A 26303-nucleotide genomic window follows, 5' to 3' on the forward strand; every position below is an offset into this window, starting at 1 on the left:
GTCCCCCGTCTCTCAGGGAGATATCTGTACACTGACTGGTGTCTCTCAGTCCCCCGTCTCTCAGGGAGATATCTGTACACTGACTGGTGTCTCTCAGTCCCCTCTCTCTCTCAGGGAGATATCTGTACACTGACTGGTGTCCCTCAGTCCCCTCTCTCTCTCATGGAGATATCTGTACACTGACTGATGTCTCTCAGTCCCCTCTCTCACTCAGGGAGATATCTGTACACTGACTGGTGTCTCTCAGTCCCCTCTTTCACTCAGGGGGATATCTGTACACTGACTGGTGTCTCTCAGTCCTCTCTCTCTCTCTCACTCTCTCAGGGGGATATCTGTGCACTGACTGGTGCCTCTCAGTTTGTTGGTTGTTCACAAGCTCTTTAATTTTGAAATAATGAACCAGGACAATGTGTGACAGGATCTTTAACCTGATTATTGCTGTGGATCTGTTGCCTGTTGGAGAGAAGTGAAATCTCTGCTGGAGGCGTGGACAGGAAGCTCTGTTTCTGGTTTCAGTGGGTGGAGCTGCTGGTGAAGTTGGTGAACCTTCACTCACTTCACTCCCCTATTTAAACAGCACTGACTCCAGCTCCAGACAAAGGTGCCCTGAAGCAGCCGGATCTCTGGAGTGTCTGACTCTGTCTCTGCTTCCACACGGCGATGGGGATTACTCCTTATCTCTGTGTCCTTCTGCTCTGTCTGACAGGTGAGAGTTCCCGGGGCTTTCTCCCCACACAGTGAGGCTGCTTCTTCCCAGATTCTGGGACTCTCTGTTTATCTGACCAGTTTATTAAAGTGAGCTCTCTTCTGTTTCTCTGTTATTCACAGGTGTCCGCTCTCAGATCGTGCTGACACAGCCTGAGTCAATTGTGAAAAAGCCGGGGGAGTCTGTCAGACTGACCTGTACAGTGAGTGGGTTCAGCCTGGATGACAACTGGATGCACTGGGTGAGACAGGTCCCTGGAAAAGGGCTGGAATGGTTACTTAATTACAAGCAAGGTGGCACCAGTAGCTATGCGTCTGGAATTCGAGGCAGATTCGTCCCTTCAAGAGGCTCCACCACAGTCGCCTACCTCGACATCAGCCAGTTGAGAGTGGATGACACCGCCGTGTATTACTGTGCGAGAGACACAGTGAGAGGAAATGGGGCTGGACTGGGACAAAAACTCACTGAGAGAATCGACAGTCAGGGGAATCAGTGAAAAGGGAGGAACTATCACACACACACCCCCCCAGCTACCAGCACAGCTTCATTCCCATCCTGACTGTGTTGGGATCTGCTGGTCCTGGGAGTGGGGAAATGGGATTATTCACTGCTGATTCCTGACACAGGTGATATGATGAGAAAAGGAGTTCGGGACATGAACAAAGATCTCTCTGGACTGAAACAGGAGAGGGCAGTCTCTGGGCAGGGAGAATCAGAGCAGCATTGCTCACTTGGAGCAGTGTCAGTGTGATCGGGTTAAATGTGAAATCTGACCGGACTCAGTGTCAGGGAAAGGGGAGGAGGTTCATGTACGGCTCCCTATCTCAGTGTTTATATACTGGGGTGACACAGTGAGAGAGATGGGGGGTCTCCCCATTCAAAAACCAGCCACTGGAAATCTATTTAAACTGCTCTCTCCGGGTGCTATCACTGGCTTTACTTCCTGAGCTGTGGAAATAAATCAGATCCAATTCAATAATCTGGGTGTCGGAACAACTTTCTGTGAAGATATCATTTGAAAGATGGACAGAACAGTGAGGAACAGAGAGAGGATGATGGAGAATGAAAACTCCTTGTGGATTCCCCCAGCTTCCCATACAGTCCTGAAAACCCCAGCATTGACTCCTGGAGTGTGGGAGACACTCGGATACAGACTGGGGAGTTGTTTGGGACATTTGATTTCGGGCTGGATCCTGTAGCTGTGGTTTCTGAGCCCGGCTGAAACACTGTGATGGATATACTACCACAGCAGCACAAAACCTGACACAAACTGCCCCGCTCCTAATGACAGTGTGTATCCATGGATTTCACATTCCTGTTTCCCAGAGTGAAAAATCTAAACACTGACTGGGATTGTCAGGGAAAATGTCGATTCCTGGGAGAAAACAAGACAAAGAGGAGGCGATTCTTTTTATGGATAACTTGCAGGAGTTGGTGTACCACAGACAGGAAAACTGTAAAAACACCTCATTTATAGATACATTTGGGACAGGATCAGGATGGAATTTCAGATGAAAATACAGGAAATTGCTGCTCCAGGTTAAAACACAGTTTATGGTTAATTCCCTGGGGATTATTATATATTGAGCTCAGGGTCAGTTATTGTATTAGGTGAATGAAGAGACAGAGCACAGTGGTATTATCTTGACTACTGGGGGAGCGGAACCTTCCTGGAAGTGACTTCAGGTAAGACAAACTTCTCAATTCTACTATTTTCGACTATTTATTGTATTTAATGTGTGTGAAGTGAATTTGATAATGCAGTAAAATCAGTGAGATATTTTGGACAATTACATGATTCCATCCCAGAGAGGTGAATTTCTGCAGAGTCAAGAATATACCCAGTAACTGGAGCTGAAACCTGAGACTAGATTTATTCTCAATCGTTAATATTAAACCTCAGAAAACCTAATGAAGGTTCTGGGATCTGTTTAACATGCTCAGCTTGATCCAGATTACATTATTGAGGATACTTGCTGGATTGGGGTAGGTTTAATGATTTTCGACTGTTGGATATTTGGAGGCAGGTTAGGATTTTGTTATAATCTCAGTTAAAAGACAGGATCCAATTCTGTTGTGATGTAAAATTGGTGTTACATTTTACATTTTTGTTTTTTTTATAGTTCATACCTTGTTGAACAGTTTTAAAAGTGTTAAGTTCCTGATTTCACTTGATAATTTTGCGAACTGAGAGAAATTATTTACACAGAGTGAGATACAGGGATGAGTGTTTATTAAAAATCCCTCATCCCAACAAATTTGCAGCATATTCCACTGAGCAGTCCAGACAGACAGCAAACAGGCTGTGGGTGTGGAATGAAGTTGTGTCTGATTGAGACAGGATTTAGGGAGTGCTTTGACATGAATGGTTTCATTAGCTGTGAGATTTTAAACCCTCTCTCACTCTGAAATCTCTAACTAGACCCATGCTGAAAGGTTGAGAACAGAAGAGTTTCTGCTTGGTTGAAATCGTTCTTGGACAATAATAGCATGGAATTGATTATTTTTAAATTCATGGATATCATATTTTTCTCTTCACTGTTTCGACGTTAACAATCATTGGATTAAAACATTTGACAAGGAAACTTCACCCTAATATATGAGCTGGACGGTGATTAAATCTCACCGTGAGTCTAAGTCCAAAGGGTTTAGTGTCAGTGGAACAAGGATATTGATATTCAGCCAGTTCTGACCACTGCTCCTTTTCGTGGAGATGGTCCCTCAAATGGAAGTAAGGCTTATGGGAAAGGAAGGGATGATCCTTTTTCAGGGACAGGTTTATATCCACCCGAAATCAAGGAGCTTGAATTGATATTTCACAACTTTCCTGTGGAACAAGAGTTTTGTGAAGGAAACTGATTCTATCATTATTCCTGAGCACGATGATATTCTCCTGTGTGCTTTTTACAATGAGTTTTCTTCATTTTTTAAAAATAAATTTATTTTAATAACATCGTTAACTAAATTAACAGGAAGGACAATGATGATTTCAACATGTCCCCCTGAGGACATTTACCTAAAAAGATGAATTTTACAAAAAGCACACAGTAAAGTTTCCTCGATCTCCCTGGATTCACTGGGAGAGAAATTCCTCCCGGGGAGTGAGACAGATCAGGCAGTTTCCGACTTGTCACTCCTCCTGCCCAGCACCTGATCCTGAATTTCAGGGACTGACCTGGAATTGAATACCGGGCACTGTGTGGAACAGGCAAGTGATCCGATTCCCTCAGTTCTCCCTGAACCCACCCCACCCCCACCCCCACCCCCTGGAGGAATTTCTACGTTGTAGTGTTTCATTGTAACAAGGTGTACGCAGTGGGAACATCTCTGACCACAAACACTGAGTGAGGGGTCAGTGTCACTGGAGTGAAACACCTCAGTCTGTTTGATTGCAATTCCTATTCTTCCTCACCGGGAAAATATAAAACACTGAACAAATATTTCTTGTACTTGGGTAATTTTAGGTGTGTTTCTGCAGTTGTCGTTGTTCGAGCTCTTGTCTGAATTTACTCACTGAGTGCGCTCTATCTCCTTTCTCATCTTTCTTTTTGTATTCCACTACCTTTTCTTCCTTTGTTGTCAGTTCCTTCCCTTTTCTTTGGTCTCTATTTCTCTTCTTTCCCTGTTTTCATTCCTTAGCCTTTACCTTTCTCCTCTCTCTCTCTCTCTCTCTGTGACCTACAATGCCAATAGAACAGTGCCCCCCCCCCCCTCCTCCCATCAATGGGGTTAAAGCTGGAACATTCTGGAAAGATGCTGAAAGGATCAGTTCAGTGTGAGGGGGTGAGGTCTGCAGTAGGATGTTGATACTGGACTGTAATATACTGGTGTGAGATCCTGTCAGCATTGAACAGACATTTCAAATCTCTCAGCATTTATTATTGAGGATCTCGGAGCTTTTAATCTGATTGGCTCAGTGGTGGGAAAAGGTGTTTAAAATTCTCAATGACACTGAGAAAGTGGATGCAGGATATAAGGGAATAAATTAAAAGCAAACCTATCACTGACACAGTCCAGTCAGTCTGATGGTGGAGTTGAGGAAATTTTTACAGTTACTAATTCAGAATAAAATTTAAGGCAACCTCATTTCTGTGATCTGTTATAGTCTGGCTGAAAGGACAGAAGAATCAGATTCCATTGTAAAGATCAACATCAGATTAATATTGAAAGGAAAACATTTGACAGCCCTCTGGGACAGTAACAGGGGGGTGGATTGAGTGGTTTGTTCCACCAAAGAGCCACCATACACTGATACACGCAGCATAGACAGAGGGGTGCCAGTGGATGTGGCATCTGGATTTTCAGAAAACTTTTCAGAGCATTTTGGAAAGGCCAATCAGGGCAGGACTTATCCACTTAATGGTAAGGGCCTGGGGAGAGTTGCTGAACAAAGAGACTTTGGGGTGCACGTTAAGAGCTCCTTTAAAGTGGAGTTGAAAGTAGGTAAGATAGTGAAGAAGGCAATTGGTGAAAGCATCCAGTTTTGGAGTTGAGAGGTCATGCTGCGGCTGTACAGGACATTGGTTCGGCCAGTTGTGGAATATTGTGTGCAATTTTGGTCTCCCTCCTATCAGAAGAATGTTGTGAAATTTGATAAAGTTCAGAAAAAAATTACCATGATATTGCCAAGGTTGAAGGATTTGATCTACAGGGAGAGGTTGAAGAGACTGGGGCTGTTTTCCCCGGAGTGTCAGAGATGAGATTAGTTTAGGATATCTGGTTGGCATGAACGAGTTGGACCAAAAGGTCTGTTTCTGTGCGGTACATCTCTGTGACTCTCTGCCTTTAAATTCCCATACTGAGGATAATAAATTAGACTTGGGGGAATGTATAAGTCTGGATGGAGACAGAAGCAGAGAGTTGGAATAAATGGATCATTCTCAAGACAGCAGGCTGTTACTGGTGAGATACTCCAAGGGTCAATGCTAGTTCCACAAATGCTCACAATCCGTATAAATGACAAGGATGTGGGGACCAATGGGGATGTTTATAAATTTGCTGATAACATCAAACTGGCTGGGAACATTATTTGTGAGGAGGGTGCAAACAGGCTTCAGGAAGATTTGGACTGGCTTTGTGAATGGGCTAGAATTGGACTTTTAAAATATATTATATAGAAGTCTGAAGTTATTCACTTTGACAGGAAAAAACAGAAAGTCTGATTTGGAAGTGCGAGTGTCCAAAGGGATCTGGGTGTCCTTGTTCATGAGTCACTCAAACCTAGCAGGTGGGTGCCACAATTACCAAAGAAAGCAAACAGGATGTTGGGATTAATTACAGGGGAATATGAGTCCACAAGGAAAGGTGCCTTACTACAGTTGTATAGGGCCTTGGTGAGACCACACCCAGAACATTGTGTACAGCTTTGGTCTCCTTATCCAAGAACAGATAATACTTGCTGGACAGGCAGTGCAATGGTTGTTTACCAGACTAATCCCTGGCAGGGTTGTTTAATGAAGAGGGATTGAGGAAACTGTGGAAACTGTGTCTGTATTTTTTTGGAGTTTTGAAGAATGAGAGGTGATCTGACTGAATATACAAAATTCTTACAGGGGCTGATGTGAACAGGATGTTTCCCTTGGCTGGCGATTAGAGCCGGGGGAACCAAAACTCTTAGGATGAGAGGCAGGCCATTTCCAATTGAGATGAGGAGGAACTACCTCTTTCAGAGGATGGTGAATCTTTTGGAACTCTCTACCCAGAGGGCTGTGGAAGTACGATCATTGAACAGGTTCAAGACAGAAATCAGTGTGGATCTGGAGACTGATGACATTATGGGAAATGGAGATAAAGCAGGAGAATGGAATTGAGGGGATGGTCAGCCATGATCTAGAATGGCAGGTCAGGCTTGAGAGACTCAGTAGCCCACTCCTGTTCCAATGTTCCTGTATGTGACTGACACACAATGAAAGGATTGACAGGCCACCGGGTGTCTTCTCTCTTGGATAGAGAAGGCTGAGGGGTGACTAAATCAAGATTGTTAATGTTCTGAAAGGTTTTGATCGAATGGAGTAGAAGGAGAATGTTTCACCTTGTGGGGAAGATCGAAGACAGAGTAGACCATTCAGCCCATTGATTCTGTTCCACCATTCAATGAGATCATGACTGATCTGATCATCCTCCACTCCATTTTCCTGCCTTTTTTCCATAATCCTTGATTCCCTTTGTGATTAAAAATCTGTCTATGCCAATATTGAATATACGTAATGACAGACCCTCGACAGTCCTTTGCAGGAAAACATTTCACAGATTCACTACCTTCTTGGCGGCATTGTGGCTCAATGGTTAACACTGCAGCCTCACAGCGCCAGGGACCCGGGTTCGATTTCATTCTTGGGCAACTGTCTGTGTGGAGTTTGCACACTCTCCCCATGTCTGCTTGGGTTTCCTCCGGGTGCTCCGGTTTCCTCCCACAATCCAAAGATTTGCAGGTCAGGTGGATTGGCAAATTGCCCATAGTCTTAGGTGCATAGTCAGAGGGAAATGAATCTTGGTGGGTTCCTCTTCGGACGGTCGGTGTGCACTTGTTGGGTCAAATGGCCTGTTTCTACACTGTAGGGAATCTAATCTATGAGACAAAATTTCTCCTCATCTTTATCTTAAACGGCATATCTTGAGGCCATCAGTATAAGACTGTTCCCAAGGAATCCAATTGGAACCTCTTCAGCCGAAGAGTGGTGAGAATGTGAAATTGTTAAAGGATGGAGTCATTGAAGTGAAGAGTGGAGATGGATTTAGAGGGAAGCTAGACAAGGCTGTGAGGAGAAAGGGAATGGATGGTTATGATGGTTCAGATGAGGAAATATGACAGAACTGATTAGCATCCCATCGAAACCCCTCAACATCTGCTCCCTCCACCATCAATACTTAGTGACAGCAGTGTGTACTATCTACTGCAACAACTCACTAAGGTTCCTTCAACAGCACCTTTCAAACCTACAACCACCACCATCTAGAAGGACAACGGCAGCAAATACTTTGGAACATCTCCACCTACATGTTCCCTTCCAATCCACACAGCATCTTGACCTGGAGCTATATTATTGGATCTTTACTGTCACTGGCCTCAAATGCTGCAACACCTTTTCGAACATGCTTGGGTGTCCATGCTTAAATGGTCAGCAGGGGTTCAAGAATCATCTCACCCTCATGTTCTCTGGGGCAATTAGGGAGAGGTAATTAATGCTGCCTCAGACAGTGACCCCCTCACTCCAGGAATGAATATAATAAAAGGAGGCTTGAGTGGACCAGAAATACCAGCATAGACCGGTTGGGCTGAATGGACACATCCTGTGCTGCATATTCTGTCTAGCTATCAAAGCTCCTTTATTATATTAGCCAATACTCATTGTCATGTGCTCAAAGTAGTTGCGAAGGAAATAACTTGTATTTTTATTGCACCTTCCATGAGTTCAGGACATACCTGACCAGTTTATAGTTTTTGAGTAGATTTGAAGTGCTGTCAGTTTTGGGAAGCAGTGAATACGTCATTAAACCAGGACCCCATGACCAATAAGATACTGACCAGTTTATGATGATGATGGAGGGGGGGGGGGATCAATACTGGACGACACTTTGAGAAGTCAGTTTAATGTCTGATCTAAAAGACCAGCCCCTCCAACAGTGTCGCACTCCCTCAGTAATATCAACCTGAATGTTGTGCTCCAAGAATCAGCTAAACCCTCAACCTTCAGGTTTAAAGTGACACTGTGACCACTGAGCCACTGCTGAGTGAACAGCTATTGTCTGCTTTACACCAGGGCCATAAGGGAACATTACCGTAATCAACTCTTCCAAAGAAAATAACCCCAGGCTGCTTAATCTCCCCCCCACCTCACCTCCCCCCCCGACTTCATTTCCTAAAACTCTGAACCATCCTGGATCTGTTGCACCTTGAGCTCTCATGGACCAGAGAGTCCTTTGCCTCTGGCTGAGTCAGAATTACCCACAGACCTGACATGAGGTGTCACCGAGGATACACTGAGGGTGAATTTGGTCTTGGCTGTAGAACACATCAGGTTACAGTGAAGCATCTGTGTGTTTTCCAGCTGCTCAGATTTTCAATCCCATTGAGTACAGTCAGAAAGAGACCAGGGCAGATTGTAACCTGGGCTGAGATTCACTCTCACCAGAATCACTCAAGGCCAGGTTCACCCTGAATTTTATCAATTCCAGCTCTCTGCAGCCGATACAGTTACGCTCATCATTCTCCTCATTACTGCTGTCCTTCAGCACAATGCTGACAGTCTCAGGAATTTATCAAAGTTATCCCCAGATCCATCTCCTGACCCCCACTTCCCAACACTGTTTGATCCACTGATCCATCATGAACTAGACTTACTGCCCACTGGTTGCAGGATGTGAAAGACTGTCACCTGGAAACGATGTTGACTGATATGATCCTGTCACCCACACTGGAAAAGTTCAGCAGCTCCATCAGCATCTGTGGAGACAGAAATAGAATTAATACTCAGATTTCTGAAGCCCACAGTGGATTAATTTAATTTCTCTATTTTCTCAAAATGCTTGAATTTACATTGTGTCTTTGGTAAAACTTTTCACAGCCAAAGAACTACATTTGAAGGGTCATGATCAGTGGAATGTCAGGAACACAGCAGCCAATATTTTAAAAAACAGCAATAAGATCACAAGATAATTAACCATTTTCAAACTGAGTGAATCAGACACAACATTGACTTCACACCCAAACAATATTCCAGCCTATTCAAGCCTGTGGGGTTGGTGTCAATCTGCTGTTCCCCTGAATAATGCAAGATTCCTGCTTGATAATGTGGACCGTCTCTGCTTTGTCCTCCAATTCCCAGCTGTCCAGTGTTTTCCCAAGGTAACTTCAAGAATAATTTCATTATGTAATCCCTTACCCAGCATGAGCTCTCCCTTTCCTCTGACAATCACCAACTATCCATTGGCTTTTACTGGTTGTTTCCCTGATTTCACACACATTCCCAAAATCTTGCAGCATGGAAGCTCAATCTTTAACTCAAGACAGAGATTCATAGACAATGAGTTACTCTTGACATCAAGAGATATGGAGATAATATCAATATGTCATTGAAGGAGATGAAAATCTAAAAGACTGAATCATAAGATTGACGGTCTGTGGTTGTACATATTTCTCTGTACAATTGAAATATTGCCCTTCCTATCCTTGGCCTGTCCCTAGTGTGACAGATTCAATTCAATGAAAAACCTAAAGGGTTTGCATCCACCGCCGCTCCCACACCACCTGACGTCTGGAGGAGGAACGCCTCATCTTCCACTTCGGAACACGTCAACCCCAGGGCATCAATGTGGACTTCACCAGTTTCCTCATTTCCCTTCCTCCCACCTTACCCCAGTTCCAACATTCCAGCTCAGCGCTGTCCTCATGACCATTCCTACCTGCCAATCTCCCTTCCCACTTATCCACTCCACCCTCCCCGCTGACCTATCACCTCCATCCCCACCCCCACTCACCTATTGTACTCTCTGTGACCTTCCCCCACCCTCCTCTCTGACCTATCACCTCCATCCCCACCTCCATTCACCTATTGTACTCTCTGTGACCTTCCCCCACCCTCCTCTCTGACCTATCACCTCCATCCCCACCTCCATTCACCTATTGTAATCTTTGTGACCTTCCCCCACCCTCCTCTCTGACCTATCACATCCATCCCCACCCCCATTCACCTATTGTACTCTTTGTGACCATCCCCCATCCTCCTCTCTGACCTATCACATCCATCCCCACCCCCATTCACCTATTGTACTCTTTGTGACCATCCCCCATCCTCCTCTCTGACCTATCACATCCATCCCCACCCCCATTCACCTATTGTACTCTTTGTGACCTTCCCCCACCCTCCTCTCTGACCTATCACCTCCATCCCCACCCCCATTCACCTATTGTACTCTTTGTGACCTTCCCCCACCCTCCTCGCTGACCTATCACCTCCATCCCCACCTCCATTCACCTATTGTACTCTTTGTGACCTTCCCCCACCCTCCTCTCTGACCTATCACCTCCATCCCCACCCCCATTCACCTATTGTACTCTTTGTGACCATCCCCCATCCTCCTCTCTGACCTATCACATCCATCCCCACCCCCATTCACCTATTGTACTCTTTGCTACCTTCCCCCACCCTCCTCTCTGACCTATCACATCCATCCCCACCTCCATTCACCTACTGTACTCTTTGATTCCTTCCCCCATCCTCCTCTCTGACCTATCACATCCATCCCCACCTCCATTCACCTATTGTACTCTCTGTGACCTTCCCCCACCCTCCTCTCTGACCTATCACATCCATCCCCACCTCCATTCACCTATTGTACTCTCTGTGACCTTCCCCCACCCTCCTCTCTGACCTATCACATCCATCCCCACCCCCATTCACCCATTATACTCTTTGCTACCATCTCCCCAGCAACCACCGTTCCTCCCCCCCCCCCACCCCCAACCCCATTTATCTCTCCATCCTGGAGGCTTCCTTCCCTCTATTCCTGATGAAGGGCTTTTGTCCAAAAGGTCGATATTCCTGCTCCTCGGATGCTGCCTGACCTGCTGTGCTTTTCCAGCACCACTCTGATCTAAACTCTGGTTTCCAGCATCTGCAGTTCTCACATTTGCCTCTTGTATCACAATCTGTCAGCTTCTCCAGATTGTGTGATCTGGTGCCAGTCCATGCAAGTCAACAGCTTTAACCATCTCAATCAGGGCAGGTTTTGAACTCACGGCCTGTTAGACAATATATTTCCACGAGTCCTGAATCCTTTCTTGCCCATATTGCTATTGCCTCCAGGTTAGAAATGTCACTTGTTTTGAATCTATGGTATTTTAATCTCTCAATCAATGTCACCTCAAAACAATTATTACTATCACCATAATTTTGGAGCTAGATTCTTCCATTTATGTGAAGTACCATCTGGTGCTGTCAGTTCTAAATGAAATTAATCAATTAATTAATTAGTTTGTGTTTCCAATTCAATTTCTCATCTGGAGGATGGTGGTTCAAACAGTGGAACACTCCAACAGTATCAGCTCAACTCTGAAATGAGCTTGAACACATGACCTTTTGATTTTGATGTGACCGTGAGACCAACTGAGCCACAGCTGATCTATAAATGTGTAAACTCTCTGTGTAACAGTGTAATTGTTTTCAGAAGTAGCTGGTTCTAGCTTTAACACAATCTCTCCAGTTTCATCTAATTGCCATGAATTTATTTACTGGGTCTATCTATTTCTGTTTCAGATGTCCAGATCAAACCTTCAGTTTATGCTTCCAGTACTTACTGTGAGACAAGCTCCAACCAAGATGAGATCAGCCTCCTCTGTCTAGTCAAGGATTTTCAGCCCAAGAGCATCAATCAGAATTGGTCCAGTGACAATAGAGTGATCACAACTGGAGTAAATAACTATCCAGCAGTCTTGGGGCAAAATATGACGTACACAATGAGCAGTGTGCTCAAAGTCTCTGCATCGGATTGGAATGCCAACAAGGTCTACCATTGCAAAGCGGGTTACAAGTCAGATGAAATGGTGACAGCCGAGGTCAAAAAGCCGACACGTTAGTACAAGAGCTTACATACCATTCTAAACTGTACTAGGATCAGGGGATGAAGTTGGAAAGGAACCTTCAGCAACCAGTGAAGGAGGTTTCTGCCAAATAGACCACAAATGAATTCTTGTAGCCACAGAGTCTATCCTGACTTAACAGCAGTGCTGCTGGGAGCTAAGTAAAGAGCCATGAGAAATCACCCCAAACGACCCAAGGCAGGGCAACAATGTCATCGCCTGTGATGTCCCAATCCCAGCATTTAGTTCTGCTCAAGTCAGTGAAACTGAATATCGGGACTGGGGCAAAGGGGGGAGGGCTGGGGTGGTGGGGTTGTGACACACAGGAAACAAATCCCATAACTTTGTCCACTTTCTGATCCAGCTCCAATATTAGAGCCCTGCACCCACCCTTTAACATATCACCAACAAGATCCTGATTTAGAAAATCATACAGGAAAGGAGGTCATTTAGCCCAATAAATCTGTGCCTGCATTATCAAAGATGCAAAATTGTTTCACTGCTCTGCTCTTTATCCACGATCCTCCCAATGTTTTGTATTCTCAATAATAATTTGTTTCTCTTTCGGAAAATACAGTTGAATCTGCTTCACCGGCCCCTTTCAGGAAAATTCAAACAAATTGTTATATTTCCAAAGAAAAACGTCCTCATGCCAACCTGGGTTTATTGTATCACTTATTACGAGTGATCTCCCTGGAAATGGAAACAATTCCTCTCCATCCTTTACTGGTTGTTTACCTGATTTCACACACACTCCCAAAATCTTTCAGTGTGGAAGCTCAGTTATTCAGATCAAAACAGAGATTCATAGATTTCGAGATGCTCTTGACATCAAGAGATATCTAGATAATATGAGCATGGCATTGAAGGAGCTGCCGAGCCATGACACATGAACAGGGGGAGTCCAGTCAGCTCCTTAAGACTGCTCCACCATTTCATTAGATCATGGGTGACCTCCACCTCAACTTCCAGTTACCTGCCTTTGTTCCAGGTCCCAGTAAAATGTGATACTTCACTTGGGAGACCGTAGATATGCTGCTAGCACTCTCTAACCCAGCTCACTTCACATTCATGGTCATTCTCATCAGGCTGTTTATTCCCAAGTGAATCAAAATCTGTTTCCAAAACAATCACATCATCTGAAATATTGTATCTTTCCACAGCTCCCCATGTCTTCTCTGTTGTTCCATCCCCGGAGGTTGTCTACAATCAAACTACTGCTGCCCTGGGGTGCATGCTATCTGGATTCTATCCTGACAGTGTCCAGGTTTCCTGGTTTAAAGCTGGAGTGCACCAATCGGGTACCAAACTCCCTTCCAAAACGGGAAAAGGCAATATGTTTGAAACAATCTCTTACCTGACTGTACAGGTGGCAGATTGGAAGAAAGGGGATGAATACACTTGTGAAGTGATCCATGAGGCTACAGGCTTCAATACCAGGATCAACATGAAGTACCAAGAGGGTAAGTAGAGTCTGACCGGAAGAAAGAATACCCTCCTATTGACTGAATGCCTGAACACTTGAATTACTGTCCTTCATTGCAGGGAGAGGTGAGATGTTCAGTATTTTCTGTTTTGATATTAAAGTCACATCTGAGTGGAGTATTGTAATGTAATGTATGAAACAGGAAGACCACCGGGGTGGGGTTGCCTGCCTATTAAAACCCTCATTCCATGCTACTCGACGTAACTGCAGTAGAAAGAAAATTAGACGAGATATCAAATGGTCTTCTGAAACCATCCACAGTCCAAATCACCTTCTGTTTCCTCCCAGTGTTACCCAAGTGCTGTTTCATCACAGAAATCTTTCCAATGCTGAATTTGAATGAATTACCATGATCTGTTTCGAAGATCTCTTGAGGGAGCTTGTCCATAACATAGGGGAAGGAGAGGTCAACATGTATAACATTTAAATTTGTATTTCTTCCAATTCCAGGTGAAAAACCGACATGCCACAGTTGTCCTCCTTGCTCTTGTTCTGACTTTGTGCCAGTACTGCTCTACCACACTAACCTTAATGTGACCCTCAAAAACGGTGAAAAGCACCAATATAACTGTGCCCAACAAAGGTGTCAAATAAAGTTGTGAGCTCATTGTGAATGGAATTGACTGTTGAATTTTATTACAAGTCATCTGGCAGGTTCAAATCCCCAGCCCATGGAGTCTGTCAGAATGATAGTGTAAAGACTGTGAGAAGTGACAGCCCTGGTTAATGTTTCCCACTCCTTATTGAAATGGTCACTGTTTGGTGACCTGAACTGGTTTAGGTTGAAATGTCCTGATCTCACAGTTTGACCCTCACCACCAAGTTGAGAAGAATTTGACGATTATTTGTCACCCATGGGGGCCACCACCTTGATCTCATAAAGTAGGATTTGGTCTCTTTCTTCAATGATGTTGGTCCTGAGGCAAGTTGGTAATTCAGGCCATAAGGACTTATCTGGTGCCCTGTACAATCCGATAGGTTTTGGGTGGAAACACAGGATAGTAAAATTGGAGAAGTTCCCTTCGATCCTGGAGACTGACAATGGTCAATGAAAGGTTCTCAATGTTCACAAGGAATTCAAATTGACAAAGCTCCTTTTAATGTCTCCATGAGGGAATGTGGAGTGAACTGCTCCTTACCCTGTGATTTCACCATTTTACAATGGTATGGGGAGTGCTTCTGACCCTGTGAGGATTGATTGTGGGAAAGCAAACATTAAGACTTGGTTACTAATAGAATGATCAAAGATAACCTGGAAGGAAATTGCTCAACATCTTGTCTGAAAGGTGGGTGAGGGAAGCAGAACATCTGAAGCTAATAACAGGCGTGACCCTGTCAGACACTGTCCTGAACATCAGCTCAAACTGCAGCCAGAGGAGTCGGTATACAGTGTTCATGAATGGTTTTGACCAGGACACAGACAGAGTCATTATTCTCTCTGCAAGTATTAACTCAATATGATATAGACAGAGAACAATCAATGTGGATCAAAGCAGATACCCCAGTTGTGGGGGTTTGCACAGTGAATGTGTTTGTAGACTGATTCTGCAGGATATCTGAAGTGATGGTGATCCTATGACAGGCAACTAAGAAGAAGGACAGATGACAAATTCAATGAATCATTATTCTCCCAGTCTAATAGCTCTTGAACGAAATTAGAGAGGATGGGGAACATATTATATATAAATGATCACCAATCTCCAACAAGAGAGGACTTTTATTACTTCCTATGATACACCGGGTTTACTGTCCCAATGCAAAAATGAACCAACCTCCTTCACAGGCATGATCATCAGTGACATGTTGCACTTACATATCCTCCAATGTGATAAAACATCCCAAGCTGGTAAAAAGCCAGAGAGGAATTGGTACTGAGCCAAAAAATGGTGGAATTAGGATGTGACCAAAAGCTTGGCCAGTAAGGTGGTTTTTAACAGTGTCTGGAAGGGGGAGAGAGAAAGAGAGAGAACAGGTCACTGAGGCTGGGGTAGTGAGTTCCACAGATTCGGATCTTGCCACCAATGTTTGGACAAAGGGAACAGAGGATTCACACCCCGAGTTGTACAGAGTTTCCAGATTATTGTCGAGCTGAAGAAGATTACAGATAGAGGAAAGGCCAAGGCAATGGAACATTACGATGAGAATCATAAAACAGAAACTTCCAGTGCTGACCTGAATGAGAGGAAAAGTAAAGAATGATTTGCATTAATATATCGTTTTCACAACCACATGACATCATTAAGTGCTTCACAGCCAGTTAAGTATTTTAATGTGAAGTCACTCTTATAATGTAGGAAACACGGCAGCCAACCTGTACAGAATGACCCAGTGAGTGAGTGATAAAATTGACCAGAACATCAGCAGTAACCTTCCTGCTTTTCTGCAGAATAGTGCTCTGCCATATGTACCTTCCACTTGACACAGCAGTCAGGACCTCATTTTCATTTCTCATCCAAAGACAACACCTCTGACAGGGCAGCACTCCCTCTGGTCTGCCCTGAATTGCCAGCTTTGAGATTTGTACCCAAGTGGGATATGAGCCAACAATGCCAACACAGAGGTGCCAGCAACAGTGTTTGGTTGAAAGAAATGAGCTTCTTTTTGATTTGGTGTACTCGACATTAGGAATCAATCCACTGTCACACCCAGAGAAAACAAATTTGTTCAGTTGTTCATTTTGCTGAGCAGTTTGTATCTCTGTCTCACTCCATTTCACAAATCAGAGATTACATTTATTAACAGTGTTGTCTCTGAAAACTGCTCAGCCCACAACTCAATTACAGTCCTCGCAGTGGATTCTTGATCACTTGGTAAACACATTCAAAATGGATCTGGCTCTTTCTTAATGCACTGATTGTACATTCTTGGTCAAAACTTACAAACTGAGAACCACAAAACATGTTTGAAATAACCCTTGGATTTTCTAATGATCAGGTATCTGCTCCAGATGTCCTGGATTAAAAACAATTCCAGTTCCAGGCCACTTCTGTCCCTATATTTCTTGTTTCTCATGACAGCTAAGCCTTCCTTAAACATCCGACACCTGCTGATACCGGAAAATGCCAATTCTTCTGAAATTTTTCCTTTCCCTCTCCCAGAAGTGTATCTATTTCTCCAAAATCCTTCCATGCAAGAGGTTTGGATCAACAAGACTGCCACCCTGGTGTGTACAGCAGTCTGTTCTGATCCCAGCCAGGTCCGGATCACCTGGAATGTGAATGGGAAGCAGAGAAGTGAAGGGGTTATAGCTCAAGCACAGAAAGAGGAAGGCGCCCAATACATGGTCATCAGCCATCTCCGAACCACAGCAGAGGAGTGGGAGAACGGGATGGAGGTTGTGTGCTCTGCTCAAAGTGGTTCCTCCTCTTCTCCCGAGTCAAAACGAACAAGGAGCATAAAAGGTAGGCAAGTGAATGAAAAGTTATATCACTGACATTGCCAACCACAAAGGAAAATATTTAACACCATCTTTGTTTTGTTCATTGGTTCCAGTTCAGCCAAAAAGTCCCAAAGTCAGACTGCTGCCTCCTTCAGCCCAAGAGATCAAGAATCACAGCAGAGTTACACTCGAGTGTGTGATCACTGGATTTTACCCAGACAGCATACAGGTCTCCTGGGAGAAGGATGGCAGCCTGATCTCCTCCAACACCCGTGCTGGCCCCACTGCTCTGGAGCAGACAGAGACATTCAGTGTCAGGCACTACCTGAGTGTGAGCACAGAGGAGTGGTGGAAAGGCTCAGTCTTCACCTGTGCAGTGAGTCATCCACCCTCCAACTTTAACAGCAGGAAGGAGGTGAAGAATGTTCAAGGTAAGACCTCAGCCTGATGGCAAGATTGACATAATTCATCCTCATACAAACTCTCCTTCTGCCAGTTCAAAAAGACCAAATTCTGTCCCTGGGTGTAGTTCCATATTTCCCATCGCAGGGCAATGACGGTGAAAATGTATGCCACCTAAATCGTTAAGTCTTCCAGTTTGATTTCGGAACAGAACCCTTCCTGCATTTGTTCTCACTACATGGTGAGGTTCCTGTGTGAAGCTAACTTTGACATCACTCTCTCTGAAGGCAATATAAATGTGACCAACAAATGTCTGGAATCCATTGATGGGTTGGTTGTGAATGAATCACATTGATCTGGTAAAAGATGGTTGTTCTATTGTAAAGATGTTGGTTGTCAGTGGAATTGCTGAGAGAGAACACGAGAAATCTACTGGGCCCAATACGGTCAAGTAAACTTTGAGAACTGTTTGACTGTTGAAATGTGAAGTATTCTATTCAAATTGGAATTAGAATTCGAGTTGGTTTTATTGACACGTGCACTCGAATGAGTACAGTGAAAAATTTGCAATGGAGCTGCTTATGCCGCCATCTTATATACAGGAGACCTAGGTACAGATACTTAAGTCTTTGTTATAGAATTGAAAGATGAATAAATAAAGTCTACCAGAGGAAGGGAAAGGTTTTGAGAATGGAATAGTGTCGGTTAGAGGGGCTTCAGATGGGTCTCACAGACCAGCGCAACATTGAGGGCCAAAAGGCCTGTTCTGTACTGTAATATTCTGTTCTATGTTCTGACAAATACTCGAATTACTCAATGTCCAGCATAAGAATAAAAAGTTTTTTAAAAGTACCCAAGCTACTTTTCTCCAAGTCAGCCTCCAGACCACACTGGGCTTCCAGTCTGCAAGGGCCTCCCCCCCCCGACCCCAGGACTTGTGACAGTCCAGGACTTGCTCGTGGGACTTGCCTTCTCCCTCTGGTCTCCAGTCTAGGGCTTGCCCCGGGGACCTGCGTCCAGTACTCTTGGCCTCCAGTCAGGACTCATCTCCCCATGATGGTCTCCAGTCCAGGACTCATCTCCCCATGATGGTCTCCAGTCCAGGACTCATCTCCCCATGATGGTCTCCAGTCCAGGACCCATCTCCCCATGATGGCCCCCAGTCCAGGACTCATCTCCCCATGATGGTCTCCAGTCCAGGACTCATCTCCCCATGATGGCCTCCAGTCCAGGACTCATCTCCCCATGATACCCTCCAGTCCAGGACTCATCTCCCCATGATGCCCTCCAGTCCAGGACTCATCTCCCCATGATGCCCTCCAGTCCAGGACTCATCTCCCCATGATGCCCCCCCGTCCAGGACTCATCTCCCCATGATGGTCTCCAGTCCAGGACTCATCTCCCCATGATGCCCTCCAGTCCAGGACTCATCTCCCCATGATGCCCCCCCATCCAGGACTCATCTCCCCATGATGGTCTCCAGTCCAGGACTCATCTCCCCATGATGCCCTCCAGTCCAGGACTCATCTCCCCATGATGCCCTCCAGTCCAGGACTCATCTCCCCATGATGGCCTCCAATCCAGGACTCATCTCCCCATGATGCCCTCCAGTCCAGGACTCATCTCCCCATGATGCCCTCCAGTCCAGGACTCATCTCCCCATGATGGCCCCCAGTCCAGGACTCATCTCCCCATGATGCCCTCCAGTCCAGGACTCATCTCCCCATGATGGTCTCCAGTCCAGGACTCATCTCCCCATGATGCCCTCCAGTCCAGGACTCATCTCCCCATGATGCCCTCCTGTCCAGGACTCATCTCCCCATGATGCCCTCCAGTCCAGGAGTCACCTTCGCCTGATGATCTCTGGTCTAGAACTCACACAAGGACTTGCTTCCCGTGCCGTCCTGGTCTCAGACTCTACCCCTGTGCCGTCCTGGTCTCAAACCCACCTCCAGGTCTCACCAACGACGCCCTCCAGTCTGGGAATCATCTTCTCCATTCCTCTGGGTAAGTTCAGAAGTTAAAAGTTTTGGAAGAAACAAAAACTGCAGCAAAGAGAAGGGAAAGAGAAAAGCAACTGGTGGAGCAGAGGAGCTCCAGCTGGAGTGTCCACTCTGCTGCCATCTTGCCGATGTACCCCATTACCCAGTTATTGACCGCAGTCCATTACACTTCAATCCTCACAAAATAGCCAACTCAGAAAGTTTATGGGTTTTGAGGAGCAAATGAAATTGAACCTCGTTTGCTGAACAGTATCAGGATTTTACAACAATAAGGCGTCTTCTCCACTACTCTGAGAGCTTATATGCTGAGAGATCACTGATCATTAGGGATGGTTAGATGGTGACATTTGGTCATTTATGAAGGCAGGGTTAAGCAGTTTACAAATATCAGAATATTTCTCATTACCAATGTGAATATTAAATCCAAGCTGTCAAATTGCTGACCACACCCAATGTTTAGACACACTGCCTATGGATTGTGTACATTAAACCAATGATTACAACTTACTGACAACAGACTGTGATTAACTTCAATGTAATCAATCTCTCAATTTGTCAATATTTTTGTCTTGGAACTGTTCAGTATCATACGTAAAAAGTGAGGAGGGGAGAGAAACCAAAGCCATCTCAAGGGAATAAAAATCATGTTCTTGTTGGACACTGTGTGTTGAATGTCATTCGAAAATGCAGCCAGGGAGTTGATTCTCAAAGCTTTTTGAGGACTTCATCTTGATGTTATGTTTTACATTGCATTCAACAGTTAACATCATTATATATAAGGGAGTTGTGATTTTTGGGTGCAATGTGCCTGGAAAGTGTTCAGAACACGTGCTGAGTGTGGGATATCTGAAATGACAACGAGCATTTGGAAATTTAGTAGCAATGGGGAAAATGTGTGAAGCGTTTGGTAAACCATCCACTTCCTACTCCCACAACTCAGACATGCCAGTGTCGTGCAGGATGTACATGCTTTGCCCAAATGACCCCCAAACAGTAGCAAAAGGGGGATCTTTGACACTCCCTCTGAGTTTGTGGGCTGTTCTGTTTGTTGCAAACTAATCATCTTCCTTCACAGAGTGTTACCTACAATAAGCTGCCATTCAGGAAAAGATCCTAAGGTGTTGCACTGGAGAGTTATCAATCAGAAATTGACACTCAGCCAATGGAGCAGATATCAGGGAGAAGGAATAGTTTTTTAAGGAGCACCTTACAGGACTGAGAGTTGGACATGTAATCATGATTCAGGGATGGATTTCTAGAAGTCAGGGCCTCGGTGCCTGAAGGAACAACTACCAGTGCTGGAGTGAAAGGCGTGGGAGATGTAGAAAGGGTCAGATTTGCAGGAATGTAGAGTTCATTGACACATATGCAGCTGATAAGTGTGACAGACATAAGGAGATGGGAGACTAAGGAAAGGCATAAACACAAGGATAAGCATTTTAAAATTGAGACATTCCAAGGCTGGTTCGAAAAGAGGTGAGAGGTCCTCATTGCTTCAATCTGCTCAATGTCACAAATCAGGGACTGGGCTGGAGGTGCTTTCAGTGAATAAGCCATTTTTCCGTTGTATCTTTTGCGAAGCATCTGCATTTATCTCACTGCATTTCACAGAGTTTCCATTTTATTAACATTGTGACAGTTACATGTTGTCCAAACCCACAACTCAATCACAGTCCTCATTGTGAATCTATTGGTCAGAGTCATAGCAAATGCATTCAAAGAGGACGGAGCAGGATCTTGATGCTCTGATTATGTTTTCGCAGTCAGAGTGCAAGCCAAGGACTATGTGACAACGTTTAAACAATCTTGAGATTATCTAATGTTCAATTCAATGTGAGATTAACTGGCGTGTGATTTCATCCAGTATCAGCTGATGATTTTGCACATTATAAAGTACTGAAGACAAAATTCTCCTCTGTGCTGATCTGTCACCATTTCTCATCAACAGCAATATCTCTATTAACATTCTGAATCCTCCTGACACCTCCTGTCCTGTCAGTCTCCTACCACATTTGCTGTCCTGGCATGTCACTCCCGACACAAAACAATTTCAATTCTTCTGAACTTTTACTTTCCCATTCCCAGAAATATCAGTTTTTATTCGCAATCCTTCTAAGGAAGAGGTTTGGATCAACCGGACTGCTACTGTGTTGTGTACAGCAGTCTGTTCTGATCCCAGCCAGGTCCGCATCACCTGGAATGTGAATGGGAAGCAGAGAAGTGAAGGAATCACGACACAGCAACAGAAAGAGGAAGGCACCCAATACATGGTCATCAGCCATCTCCGAACCACAGCAGAGGAGTGGGAGAGTGGGGTGGAGTTTGTGTGCTCTGCTCAATGTGGTTCCTCCTCTTCTCCTGTGTCAAAACGAACAAGGAGCATAAAAGGTAGGCAACGGAATGAAAAATTATATCACTGACATTGCCAACCTCAAAGGAAAATGTTTAACACCATCTTTGTTTTGTTCATTGGTTCCAGTTCAGCCAAAAAGTCCCAAAGTCAGACTGCTGTCTCCTTCAACCCAAGAGATCAAGAATCACAGCAGAGTTACACTGGAGTGTGTGATCACTGGATTTTACCCAGACAGCATACAGGTCTCCTGGGAGAAGGATGGCAGCCTGATCTCCTCCAACACCCGTGCTGGCCCCACTGCTCTGGAGCAGACAGAGACATTCAGTGTCAGGCACTACCTGAGTGTGAGCACAGAGGAGTGGTGGAAAGGCTCAGTCTTCACCTGTGCAGTGAGTCATCCACCCTCCAACTTTAACAGCAGGAAGGAGGTGAAGAATGTTCAAGGTAGGTGCTGGACCTGACTCCAACATTGACACACTTGTCTCTTCATTACTATAACCTGTAATTGGGCCAGTCATGTTTAATGCTAACAGTAATGATGTACATTATTGTAGTTACGTGAATGGGAAACTAATCTTAAGATCAGGGCAACTGAAGAAAGAAAAACACAATTGTTCTTTGTGTAACTCCTTCCACAATTTCCGATTCCAAAGCACTTTACAATGCAGCCAACAAGGAATTTTTTGAAGTTTAATGACTATTGTGGTGCATGATACCTGCCATTTAATTGCACACACAATGTTCAGATGAACAGGAAAGGGAGTTTTACTGCTGCAGTATTATCCAGGGCATAAATGGGATCTCCCAGTTGTCATCTTCAAGTTAGTGGCTGTGGGATCTTCTTGTTTCACTTGACATGACAGACAGGGCATTGCCACATCCAACAGCACTGCCTCAGTGTTGACACTGATGTGTTACATTGATTATACACTCAATGACACAGAGTGAGCTTTGGACACACACAACTTTCTGATCTAGATGAGAGAGTCCCACCAAGAAGGTAAAGCTGAAATGTTAGCGAGTTAGCCACAGATAAAGGGATCTTTATCAAATAGGTCAATGGGCTGAAAAAATTGCTGGAGTTCAATGTGGATAAATACGAGCTATCACACTTTGGTACAACAAATAATGGTAGGGCTGATGCAATGAATGGGAGGGCCTTGGGTAATGTTGTAGAAAAGAGGAACTGAAGAGTCCAGGTACATAATTCTTTGATGTTTGTGTCACATGAGACAGGTTGGTTAAAAAGATATTTAGCATACTTTCCTTCATTACTCAGTCCTTTGAGTCTCAGAGTTGGGAAGCCATGTTGAGGTTGTATAGGACATTCATGAGACCACTTGTGAAATACCTGTCCAGTTCTGGTTGCCCAGTTAGAGGAAGGGTATTATTCAGCTGGAGAGGGTTCAGAAGAGATTTACCAGGATACTGCTGGGTATGGAAGATTTGAGTTACAAAGAAGACTGGATCAGCAGGAACTTTTTCCACTGTCGGAAGTTGAGAGGCGACCTGATAGAAGTTTATAAAATAATGAGGGGAACAGACAGAGTTAATGATAGTTATCTTTTCCCAATAATGGGGGATTTAAAGAGTGTGGTGTATATTTAAGATGAGAGGAGAGAGATTTTAAAAGGACAAGAAAGGTAAAATGTACACAACAATGTCACTGATTCATAACTGCCCTCTGAAAGAGTTGAGGAAGTTATTAGTTGTATGTCTGGTGGTGAGCATGAATTGTCATCTTTACAAGTGGCACACACATCCCACTGGGGAGTTAGGAATTAATAATTGTCGTTCTCCTCCCAGATGAATGTTTGGATTCCAGAATCTCAGTCACCATAAGCAAGCCTCCATTTGAAGAGATCTGGAGGAACAGAACAGCAACCATTCTTTGTGAGGTACTTCACACTGATTTAGAGGGAGTCAGGGTAACCTGGAAAGTCGATGGAATCATGAGACAAGATGGAGTGAAGACCCAGAGTCCCAAGAAGAATGGACATAAAGAGATCATCTTCAGTAGACTTACAGTCCCTGCTGCAGAGTGGGAGAGTGGGGTAGAGTGTATGTGTTTGGTGGAGGACAGAAGTTTGCCAACGCCAGAGAAGAGGTCAATCAGGAAAGCCCAAGGTACGTGTACATGGACCTGTGCATCTAATCTTAGCAAATGAAGTGATTTAATTCCAGAATGCTGAGTAGCCTAACTCTGGTTGTCAGACTATGTTACAAGCCCAGCGATGTGTGCGAGCCCCGTCAAGAAACTGAACAGATGAAACCTGAAATCACCACAGCAGCCTTGGTGTGAATCACACTAGCTCCGAGGGAATGGATTGATGGCAATAGGATAGACAGAGAGGGATTAGCAGCATTTTCAACATTAACATCCCATCAATCCAACACTGGACTGTAAGGGAGATTGGTCAGTCTGAGGTGTAGGCTGGATCTGAGCGAATCCACGTTGAGGAAAAGGAGACAGAGCAGAGAGCACCACATGAGAATAATGTCTGAAACCTCCCTGTTGACCTCAGGAAGTGGTTCTCCATGGTTTATCTCAAAAACAGTACACTTTGAAAAGATGCCATTTGGTCTATCTTGTCACTGCCAGCTCTTTGAAATAGCTCTTCAAATGATCCCATGAATCATCAGCTCCATCTCAGCAACCTTACCATTGTCTACTTTTCAATTTTCTGTCCAATTCCCTGGTGAATGTTACTCTTTAATTTGCTTAGTTGCAAAAGTTGCTTAGTTTTGTGTTAATAGACAAACGTGTCAGGTAAATACAGACTGAGTGAAATATGAAGTCTAACCTCCATTTTCTCTGTTTACAGTTGATGTTAAGACTCAACCTCAAGTCTTTCTCCTGCCCCCTTCACTGGATGAGATGGAGACTGCTCACACTGCGACCCTGGTTTGCCTGGTCACTGGATTCTCTCCCGCAGAGATCGACCTGGTTTGGATGGCCAATGATACCCTTCTGAAGACAGGGTTCATGCATCAGCCAGTGACTGAGGACGGCAGAGGTGGCTGGAATTCAGGCAGTCACTTGACGGTCTCTGCAGAGGAGTGGAACAGCGGCACCACGTATTCCTGTGTGGTGGGACACGAGTCAGTTACAGCAAATGTGTTCAGAAGCATTAATAAATCTCACAGTAAACCCAACCTGGTTAATGTCTCACTTGTTCTAACTGATAGCTATAACTCCTGTTCATAACATCTGCTGATTTATACAATCACCCATTTATATAATCCCTGTAAATGGATGGTTAACACAACCAGAAAACTGTTGTGAGCACTTTGAAACCTCTCTTCTGGTAGCAATGTGCTTCAAACATGAACAAATTCCAACATTGCTCAGAACTTGAGAGTAAAAATAAATCTTTAAATCAGCCAACATTGTTTTCTCCAAATACCTGAGATCCTCAGGTTTTTTTGAAATGTTTTGTGTGCTGCCCCTGATTATGTATGAAATATGTGTGAAACTCCGCAGAATGTTAATTGTATGTCAATGTACTGATCAAATTTCAATAAACCTGACATGAAAAGTTTCAGTGTTAGTTTAAAGTGATCATTGTTGATGGGTTTGGGAGAAAATAAATCAATAACTTGGGACATGAGCTGTGGTGAATGCAGCATGTTCAGAGTGAAAGGTATTTTTGAATCTTTACTTGACAAAGCTCTCCCACTCCACTGTGATTTCCTTGCCTTCCATCTTGGTTGATTTTAGACGAATTGATGTGATCAATTGCTGTGATTCGTCCACACTTTGATTATCATCATGTCATAGCAGTACTTGCCTTTGGTCTCTTGATTTCTCCATTTCAAATTGCAGACAGTAAGTTTCTACAATAAAAGCTTGATAATAACCAGATCATCTGCTTTTTGCTGTTGGCTGAGAGATAAATGATGACTGGCTGAGACACTGAAGAGAATCGCCCAACTCTTTTGAAATGGCCATGAGATCATAGACATCAACCTCATCAGGAGGTACCTTCTTCTCCACTCGCAACACTTTCTCAATCTTACATTGGAGTGTCAACTTAGCTGAGGATCACAAGGATCAGTGATGAAACTTGAACCCACGGTCCTGTCACACACAAGCAAAAGTGCTCACTACCAAACCACATCACGGTGATTCATGAATTGTAGGCTTTCAGACTCATTTCATCCCTCACATCACCACCGACAAGTCTTTGTGTCATTGAGCAGATGTTCTATTCTACAATTGATATTACAAGGTAGTTTTGTGTCTCGTATAATATTAGGTCAAATAAAACATGATATAGAATCAAAAAGAAAGACGTATTTGAAGTTATAAAGGATATCATCCTGACTGTGGGGATAATCTCAGAGTGCTGCACAAGAGACTTGTTTGTTTGCTGGTCATTGAGTGTTATTAGTG

At 44.3% G+C, this 26303-nt stretch overlaps 1 long non-coding RNA gene and 1 gene segment (V, D, J or C); one reads left to right on the forward strand and one right to left on the reverse strand.

Annotated features, from left to right (window-relative positions):
• Positions 1 to 26303, reverse strand: part of LOC140460159 (uncharacterized) — a 65373-nt gene that overhangs the window by 13706 nt on the left and 25364 nt on the right. Inside the window, exons 2-3 of one of the 2 annotated variants that reach the window (XR_011953890.1) lie at positions 24712 to 24991; positions 9082 to 9149 (exon numbers count right to left, since the gene is read on the reverse strand). This is a non-coding gene — a long non-coding RNA (uncharacterized lncRNA). Of the gene's footprint in view, positions 1 to 9047; positions 9150 to 24711; positions 24992 to 26303 lie in introns of both variants that reach the window. The other variant, XR_011953889.1, reaches the window with a different exon arrangement.
• LOC140460157 (immunoglobulin heavy constant mu-like) lies at positions 1236 to 25449 on the forward strand. The segment is given in 8 exon segments: positions 1236 to 2392; positions 11962 to 12276; positions 13448 to 13747; positions 17263 to 17580; positions 21640 to 21942; positions 22034 to 22351; positions 23714 to 24034; positions 24733 to 25449. Coding segments are annotated over 7 exon segments (2070 nt in total).

This window comes from Chiloscyllium punctatum, chromosome 36, assembly GCF_047496795.1.
Source record: "Chiloscyllium punctatum isolate Juve2018m chromosome 36, sChiPun1.3, whole genome shotgun sequence".
Lineage (NCBI taxonomy): Eukaryota > Metazoa > Chordata > Chondrichthyes > Orectolobiformes > Hemiscylliidae > Chiloscyllium > Chiloscyllium punctatum.